The 8,927-nt window shown below is 66.3% G+C and overlaps 2 protein-coding genes across 3 annotated transcripts; both read left to right on the top strand.

The window, feature by feature from the left end:
- The first annotated feature begins 452 nt into the window (after positions 1–452).
- EFHD2 (EF-hand domain family member D2) lies at positions 453–4,976 on the top strand. Its single transcript, XM_080379352.1, has 4 exons — positions 453–673; positions 3,609–3,756; positions 3,894–4,028; positions 4,168–4,976. Exons 1-4 carry the CDS (start codon positions 468–470, stop codon positions 4,300–4,302), a joined length of 624 nt encoding a protein of 207 aa, XP_080235478.1. The 5' UTR covers positions 453–467; the 3' UTR covers positions 4,303–4,976.
- Positions 4,977–5,525: 549 nt separating this feature from the next.
- Positions 5,526–7,401, top strand: CTRC (chymotrypsin C). 2 transcript variants are annotated; one of them, XM_080379349.1, is made up of 9 exons: positions 5,526–5,710; positions 5,837–5,929; positions 6,043–6,134; positions 6,228–6,325; positions 6,410–6,535; positions 6,619–6,755; positions 6,826–6,971; positions 7,075–7,224; positions 7,325–7,401. In XM_080379349.1, the coding sequence occupies exons 1-9, from the start codon at positions 5,641–5,643 to the stop codon at positions 7,340–7,342; spliced, it is 930 nt and encodes a 309-aa protein (XP_080235475.1). In that variant the 5' UTR covers positions 5,526–5,640; the 3' UTR covers positions 7,343–7,401. The 2 variants fall into 2 exon arrangements, with proteins under 2 accessions (XP_080235475.1, XP_080235476.1); XM_080379350.1 differs by lacking the exon at positions 5,837–5,929.
- Positions 7,402–8,927: the final 1,526 nt, after the last annotated feature.

Here is an 8,927-nt window from a genome sequence, read left to right as displayed (position 1 = left end):
AAGATTTGGGGGGGGAGGGTTTGTCAAGGATCTGTTGGGGATCTGTGGAGGATCTGTCAGGGGTTCTGTTGGAGAGCAGGGGGGGCAGTCAGTCGGGGGATCTCTGGGGGGCTCTGTTGGAGGTCTGTCGGGGACCTCGGCGGGTCTGTCGGGCGAGCCAGGGCTGGCCCCCGACCCTACGTGTGCCCCCTCGCCCCCCGCCCGGGCCAGGGCGGCTGCCTGCAGGTGGGAGCTGGGCCCCGCGGGGCCCCCCGGGCCGCCCCCCCCGCCCTGAGCCGGGAGCGGGAGCCCCCCAGGGCAGAGGAGCCCCCCCAGGGCAGAGGAGCCCCGGGGCCGGACCGGCGGGGGGCGCTGGGCGGGGGGCGGGGGGCGCTGGGCGCGGGGCGCTGGGCGGGGGCGGGGGGCGGGGGGCGCTGGGCCGGCCCCCGACGGGGCGGGGCGGGGGGCGGGGCGGCCATCCGGGAACCATGGCGGCGGCGGCGGCGGCGGCGGCGGAGGGGCCGGCGGGGCGGCGGGGCCGGGGGCCGGAGCCGGGGCCGGGGCCGGGCAGCCCGGCGGGGCGGCCGGGGGCCGAGGGCTCACCCGGGGGCGGCCGCCGCGTCTTCAGCCCCGCCGGGGAGTTCCGCGAGTTCTCCCGGCGGCAGCTCCGCGACATGGAGCGGCTCTTCCGACAGTGAGTACGGGCGGGGGGCGGCGGGGCAGCGGCCACGGCACCCGCGCCCAGCGGGAGAGACCCCGGTTCCTCGCCGGAGGGAGCCCCGTTCATTGCAGGATGGACCCTCCGCACCTTGCGGGAGGGAGCCCCCCCATTCCGTGCAGGAGGGACCCACTCATTCACTGCAGGATGGACCCCCTGTTCCTTGCCGGAGGGAGCCCCCCGTTTATTGCTGGAGGGACCCCCCCATTCCTTGCGGGACAGACACCCCTATGCCTTACATGAGGGACCCCTCCATTCATTGCATGAAGGACACCCCTATGCCTTTAGATGAGGACCCCCCCCTCATTCCTTGCAGGAGAGACCCCCTGGCTCCTTGTGGAAGGCTCCCCCCCAGCTCTGTCTCTCTGCAGGAGGGATGCCAGGGGCTCCCCGTGCCCCCCCCCATCCCGCACTTTGCACAGTAGGGATGCCAGGGTCACCTCCCCCCCAGCTCCCTGCAGGAGAGATGCGTGTGCACCCCCAAACTGCTGCCAAAGGGATGCCCTGTCCCCCATCTCCTGTGAGGAGGGACCCCAGCACCTTGTGCTGAAGGCAGGGCGGGGGGGGCTGGAGGAGCCCGCAGGTGACCCCCACTTCTTTGCCAGCAGCACAGACCCCGGCGGCTGCAGCGACGAGGGCAGGCGGCGTGTCCTCAGCATCCCTGGGTGCTGCGTGCCACCACGCGCGGCGGAGCGTGACTTCATGTGCCAGCTCGGGCTGGGGGGGGGGATGCTGGCAGCCGACAGTGAGCCCTGGAAATTTCCAGGGGGGGAGACAGAAATGGGGATGGCTCTGAGCCTGGTCATGCCAGGATGCGCACAAGTAACCGGGGGCGAGTGGGACAGCCTGGAGCATCCCCCCGGAGCATCCCCATAGAGCCATGGCATGTCAGGTGCTCCGTGGCTCTGGGGGCCGTGGGTGAAGGCAGGGTGGTGGTGGGCTGCTGCCCCGCACCCTATCCAGCACCCTGCCATGTGGTCTTGTTCTGGCATGGCCGAGCGCTGGAGAAGGTGCAGGGGATGGAGGCGGCCAGCACTGAAGCACGAGGCTGGGGGTGTTTAGGGTGCTGGCAGCATGAGGAGCCCCCTGTTCCCCGCTACATCCCATTGCCTGGATGCAGCAGCGAGGACTGCAGCAGAGGGGAGCCCCCAGCGGGGCTGGGGGTCCCCACGGGGCAGAGCGGTGGGTGGGTGTGGGTGCTCCGGCCACGGCGCAGATGGCGGTGGTGGAGCCTGGCCAGCGCTGCGCAGACGAGGGAGCCGGGTGTGCGAGGCAGACGTGTTTGCTCTGACAGCTGCAGCGTCTCACTGCAGCGAAAGGAGCAGCGCCGGGGCTGCGCGCCCGCCGCCGAGGCGGCCCCCAGGGGGTTGGGAGCCAGAGGGGGGGTCTCCCAGGCAAGGGGTGCGTCAAGCCTGGCTCTGCCACGCTGTCCGTGCCACTGCCACAGTCCTTGTGACATGGCCATCAGCTGTGCAGGGTAAAGTGACACATGGAAGGGTATTTTTCTCTCCATAGGGGTGATGTTACCCATTGGGAGCTTCCCCGGGGAGAAGCAGAAAAGCAGCAGCACCCCTGAAAATCAGAGAGGAGGGTTGCGGGGAGTGAGGCAGCGCCCTGCCATCAGAGGAAGGCTTAGGGGACGAAGTGGCAGGGCCAGGCTAGCAAACTTGCCCCTTGCAGAGAAACTCTCTGCCCAGTGCTCCGAGAGGGGTCTCGGAGGCAGAAGTGAGTGGGGCTGGCCCTGGTTCGGGCCCCAGCAGCGTGGGGGAGCAGGAAGGTGATGCTGGCAGCACGGACAGAGCAGACCGCAGCGGGAAGGTACAAATGAGTCATGGACCTGCAGTGTGGGGAGCCGGGTGCTCTGCGGGGCTGCTGCAGCGCCTGCAGGCACAGGAAAGAGGAGCCACGAAAAACAAAAAGGCAACACACCAAAAAAAAAAAAAAAAAGAAAAAAAAAGAAAGAAAAAAACCAAAAAAAGCCCTGTCACGACAGGTACAGCTGCGTAGGTGCTCATCTACTTCTGAAACGTCCTGGGATGTGCCGCAGGGCTCTCCTCTTGTGTCCATGCCATGGAGCCGTACGAAGTGCTGTGCCACGCTGTGCCGAGAGGTTCTGGGGCAGGGGACCGTGTGCCACCAGCACAGACAGCGGAGGGGTGGGCTGCCAGCCCCGGGTGGGTGGGAGGCTGGATGGGATGGCGGCAGGGGGCCGAGAAGGGGCATCCCTGTGGGGTCTGTCAGCAGGTTCGGTAAGCAGCAGTGCGCCTGGGTCTCCTGGTCAAGGCTGGGCACCTGGCTGGGGCTGGAGCATGGATGCCAGGGGGCTCTGGGCAGGCGGGACCTGGGGGTGTCATAGGGAGGAGGAGGAGGAGGTGGTGGCTGTGCTGGAGAGCTCCTGGTCCCCACAGCCCAATGGACAGGAGCTGCTGGGAGCACCCACACAGCATCACACCCCTGGGAGCCAGGCAAGCTGCCGGCTCTGCTGAGAGGATGGGGGGCTGTGGCCAAGGGATGATGTGGGGAGCAGCACCTGGTGGGCTTAGTGCCGTAGCTGTCATCCCTTGTAGCAGCCGAGGGGAGTGTGCACTCAGGCTCCCAGTTTGCGGAGCCAGCAGCAGGTTTGGCAGCATCCCGGGAGGTTTTCCTGCCAAGTGCCGCACAGCAGCAGAAACGATTCCAGATGATGCTCTGGGGAGCTGTTAGCGGTTCGCTGGCAGCTTCCCCCGCGGTCTGGCAAGCCGCCTGAGAGCGTCACTGCCCCGGTCCGTGCCATCTTCTCCATGCCTGCTGCTTCGCTCCCCAGGTAGCGTGGGCACAGGGTGCTGGGTGGGCACAGAGGGCCGGTGCCAGGGTGGCTGCGTGCGCTCTGTGTCCTGCTGCCGTGTGACAGGACTGTGCCTCCTTCCCGCAGGTACGACGCAGGGAAAGATGGCTTCATTGACCTGATGGAGCTGAAGCTGATGATGGAGAAGCTGGGGGCTCCACAGACGCACCTGGGCCTGAAGAACATGATCAAGGAAGTGGACGAGGACCTGGACAGCAAGCTGAGCTTTCGGGAGGTGAGGGGCTGGGGGGCTCTGTGCTGCCAGGGAGGTGACCCGAGGGCTGCTCCGCTCAGGGCTGGGCTGGGCTGGGGCGGGAGGTCGTGGTGGCTTGGTGGTCTCGGGGGAGCTGACACCACCCTCTCCCCTGGCAGTTCCTGCTGATTTTCCGCAAGGCAGCAGCGGGCGAGCTGCAGGAGGACAGCGGGCTGCACGCCCTGGCCCGGCTCTCCGAGATCGATGTCTCCACGGAGGGGGTGAAGGGCGCCAAGAGCTTCTTTGAGGCCAAGGTGAGGCAGTTGTGGGGACACTGGGTCGGTGATGGGCGAAGGTTCTTGGTGCTGGCTCGCTGGGGACAGGGGTGAAGATGGTGGGGGGAGCAGCAGCAGGGGTCTCGTGGGACCCAGCTGGACGTGTCCCCCTCGGCAGGTGCAAGCCATCCATGATGCCAGCCGCTTTGAGGAGGAGATCAAGGCAGAGCAGGAGGAGAAGAAGAAGCAGGCGGAGGAGCTGAAGCAGAGGAAGGCAGCGTTCAAGGAGCTGCAGTCCACCTTCAAGCAGTGACGGGCACCGGCGCGGGGCTGGGCAGGACTGGGCTGCGGTGCCCGAGCTGGGAACGCCGTGTGTGCCGAGTGGCCGGGAGCGCTGCCCGAGCCACGTGTCACCTGTGAATCCCGACGGGCAGGCTCGGGGCCGGGCTCAGCACACCAGCACCAGCCACTTGGCCCTGGCTCCCCGTCTCCTTGCTGTGGTGTCTGTCCGTCTTGTTTGTGCTCCCCTGTGTCCCCAGCGTGTCCCCCCGCCGAGCTGCTCCCACCCCGAAGGGCAGCAGCACCCCGTCCCCTGCCAGGGGTTGCTGCTGCTGGGGCCCCTGTCCCTGGGCTGTCGTGCGTGGCGCGTGCACTGTGAGCTTTGTAGGGTGGGGGCTACCCGGGTGGGTGTCACAGTGGCCGTGCTGGCTCGGTGCCCGTTGGCCACTGCTGGCCATGGTCTCTGTGCCTGGCATGCTGCCCGTGAGCGTGGCGAAGGCCAGGTGCTGGCAGAGGGGCTCTGTGCATGTGTGGGCACCCAGGGTCGGTGCCCACCCCGCGGGTGCAGCCCCCAGGGGGCTGAGCGCCATGGCCCCCACCTGCCTGTGTCTGTGTGTCGGGGGGCAGCTGCTGGCTCACCAAGCTGCGTTACGGTTGCGTGCGCCATGTCCAGCCCAGGAGGGCGAGTGGTGGAGCCTCGAGCAGGTCCCGTTGGGCGACTGAGTCTCCCATGTTTGGGGGGGAGGGGGGGGGGTGGCTGTGAAGAGGCACATCTGTCCCGCCGTGTCCCCTGAGCAGCGGTACTGGGGGAGGGAGCTGTGTTTTGGTTTTTTTTATTTTAATCCCAAATAAATATTATATTTCGTAAGCACGCTGGGTGCCTGTGCGGCGAGCTGAGGCATGGCTGTGTCTGGGGGGGGGACGGGGGGCGCTCGGGTGGGGGGAAGGGGTCTGTGGCTGTGAGCATCCAGCTGCTGGTGCTGGGGGCCAGCGTCCCCATGGGCAGGCAGTGGCGACGGGCACTGAGCTGTGGCAGTGCCAGGCTGGCAGCGTGGGAAGCGGTTGGGGCCCGCTCCAGGTGTGTGGATGTGGCACGATGGCAGGTTTTTCAGCATCACTGCGGGTATCGGCCTGTGTGCCCAGCGGCTGCCCCCCTCCGCTGGGGGCTGGCCAGCCTTGGCAGCACAGAGCGTGAGACAGGAGCGCAGCAGCATGGGGGTGGTGGGGGCTGGGGGGGCCACGTCCTGAGGCAGTCGGTGCTGGAGGTTGGGGTGCAGCTGGGCTGGCCGACTCCCCACCCCCTCCCCCCACCCCCAGCACAGAGCGGCATGGCTGGGGGTCTGTCCAGCAGCTGTCCCCAGGTTGGGGCCAGATGTCCCTGCTGTGTGATGGCACGGTGCCGGCGCGTGGTGGGCAGATGGGGCCGTTCCCAGGCAGCACAGGTGAGGGTGATAAGATGGGGCGATGGGGCTGGGGTGCCCTGCCCCCACCAGCGTGGGACAGTCCCCACATGTTGGTGGCAGCAGGGGTGACGCCAAGGTCTCTGCTGCTGGTGGCAGTTGTGGCAGGCACTATAAGAGGGGCAAGCAGCTGTGGCACGGCAGCTCGGGACTGCACGACCATGCTGGGGGCTCTGTGTCTCGCTGTGCTGCTTGGCTATGGTGGGTAAGGGCAGGGGATGGGGGTGGGGGGGGTGGGGGAGATGGCACCCCAGCACAGGCTGTGGCCCTGGGTGCTGGTGGCAGCTGAGGTCCCTTTGCCGGGTGTCCTGCAGCCTACGGATGCGGTCAGCCGGCCGTGCCGCCACTGCTGGGCACCCGCGTGGTGGGCGGTGAAGATGCTCGGCCCCACAGCTGGCCTTGGCAGGTAAGGGGTGGGAGGGAGGCATGGGGATGGGGGGGGCATGGGGATGGGTGCGGGGGACACCCCTGTGCTGACGCTGTGCTTCTACCCTCCCAGATCTCGCTGCAGTACAGCCGCAACAATGCTTGGCACCACACGTGCGGCGGGACCCTCATTGCCCCCAACTGGGTGCTGACAGCCGCCCACTGCATCAGGTGGGTGCTTGGGGGTGGGGGTCGCAGCAGGGAGGGGGACAAGACATTTGTGGGGACTGACACCCCCTTCTCCCCATCCGGCAGCTCTAGCATGACGTACCGCGTGGTGCTGGGCAAGCAGGTGCTGTCGCAGGAGGACGAGCCGGGCTCGCTGGCCGTGGGCGTTGAGAAGATGATCGTGCACGAGAAGTGGAACTCCTTCTTAATCATGTAACGGCCGGGACGTGGTGGGGGCGAGCAGGGGGACGTCGTGGCTGGGGTCCCTCAGCCCCATGGCTCGGCTTTCCCCGCAGCAATGACATCGCGTTGATCAAGCTGGCGCAGGAGGTGGAGGAGAGCGAGACCATTCGTCCTGCCTGCCTGCCGCCCGCCGGCCTGGTGCTGGAGAACAACTACCCCTGCTACGTCACCGGCTGGGGACGCCTCCGGAGTAAGCGTGGGGTCCCTGGGGAGGAGTCGGGGGGCAAGGGGGCGCGGGGTACAAGGTGCTGTCGTTGCAGCGAACGGGCCTCTGGCTGACGTCCTGCAGCAAGCCCTGCTGCCCGTGGTGGACCACGCGACCTGCTCCAAGCGAGACTGGTGGGGCAGCACAGTGCGCACCACCATGGTGTGCGCCGGCGGCGATGGCGTGGTCTCCGGCTGCAATGTGAGTGTTGGCACCACGAGGCAGGGGGTGCCCCCGGCTGGAGGGGGTGGGCTGGCCGGGGTGCCCAGGAGTGGCTGTAGCAAGCGTCTGTCTGTCTGGGCAGGGGGATTCGGGCGGCCCCCTGAACTGCCAGCGCAACGGGCTCTGGGACGTGGACGGCATTGTCAGCTTTGGCTCCGGGCTGAGCTGCAACATGATCAAGAAGCCGACGGTGTTCACGCGGGTGTCCGCCTACATCGACTGGATCAACGAGGTGGGTGCCCCATCCCCTGCCCCCGCGGAGGGCCAGACCACGCTGTCCCCATCCAGGCCAAGGTCTCCCCCCAACCCGCGCCGTGCCTTGTCGTTGGCAGAAAATGAGCACGAACTGAGGCGGCTGCACGTGGTGCAACAGATCTCAAGCGTGATAAAGGCAAAAGTGCTGAAAGGACCTTGTGTGTCCCACTGGTTATTTGGGGGGGTGGGGGTGGAAATCATGTGGTGGGGCTGGGGGCAGACCCCCAGGGCTGTGGCCAGTGACAGCAGGGTTTGGCCCGTGCGCTCGGGAAGGTCTCCCCACTGCACAGCAGGGCTGGCCAGGTTCCGGGGGGGGCTGAGGAGGGGGGGGCAACCATCCCACAAACTGCCCCCGGTTGGGGAGTGGGATCCACACCCAGGGCTGAGCTGAGGGGCTCACAGCTTAGCTGGTGGTTTGGGGGGAGAGGGGGTGGGGTCTGGCTGGGGGGTCTTGGGGGGCTCCAGGGAAACCAGTTGGCCTTTGAGGGGGGGGCGGATCTACCTTTAGGGAATGCAGCTGGCCCTGGGAGGTTTTGGGGGACCTGACTGGCACTGGGCTACCTGAGGGCAGCTGATTTTTAATGGGGGGTCTTGAGGGACCTGGGTTGGTCCTGGGGGGCCTGCTGGGGTGGGGGATGACTTGAGAGAGCCCAGCTGCAGCTGGAACTCCTGGGAGCTGCCTGGCCTGGCCCGTGCTGGCTCCAGGACCTGTGATGTGGCCCAGGAGCTGGGCATCTTACTGAGGATCTTCTTCCACAGTGGCTGGAGCCACGGGGTGGGGGAGTGCTGCTCTGTGGGTCTTGGCTGTGGGGTCTCTTGAATAAGCTGGAGCTGCCACAGGGGAGATGTGGGGTGTTCCGGGGAAAGAGGCGACCGTGGCAATGGCAGCAGGTGGGAAGAGGCTGCCGGGGAGGTGTGGAGGGGTGCCACACCGCATACCCCTGAGTGGAACCACTCACCATCTCATCGCGGCTGCCGGAGCCCAGCAAGGAGCCTGGTGATGGAAGGACGAGCAGAGATGGATGGCAGCAGTGCCTGGAGCTCTGCAGGGGACCTGATGGGTGGTGCCTGGCTTAGGAGTCATGCTGCCACCGGATCAGCATGCGACACCATCACCGGATTGGCAAACAACACCATCACCTGCACAGGACCAGCGGCAGGGCCGTGTGAGCCCCCTGCCCAGGTCTGGGCTTGCCAGTGTCTTCAGGGACCATGTGGCACTTCCCAGCGTGGCCAGGGGTGTAGGCCTCACTGGAATCGACAAATAAAATCCCGGGAAACCCAAGGCCTAAGAGTTCTCCCCCCCTGCGCTGTTGTTTTCCACCATAACATGGAGAGGGGTAAGACATCAGAAAACCCAAAAACCTTCTGCCCCAGCAGGGGGAAACCCAGGCAGAGTGGGGAGCAAGGGGGTGGAACAGAGGGGGAAGCAGAGAACAACAGGGAGAAAGACAGGAGAAAAAAAAAAAAAAAAAAAAAGAGTAAGGAGGCTCAAAGGCACTGGCACAGGGGAGTTCTCTCAGCTCCAAGAGCCAAAAAGATGGGAGGGGAAAAAGGGAGAAAGGGGGGTGGGACAGAGGAGTAACATAATCGGAGCCGGGGGCTGGTTGTAAAGAGGTGTAAAACAGTGCAAAGCAAAAAAAAAAAGCTAAATACAGAGCAGACAGAGGAAAACTGGGG

This window comes from Falco punctatus, assembly GCF_963210335.1.
Source record: "Falco punctatus genome assembly, chromosome: 3".
Taxonomy (NCBI): Eukaryota; Metazoa; Chordata; class Aves; order Falconiformes; family Falconidae; genus Falco; species Falco punctatus.
Note: the sequence above shows the minus strand (reverse complement) of the source record. Positions and strands in the feature narration are given on the sequence as shown.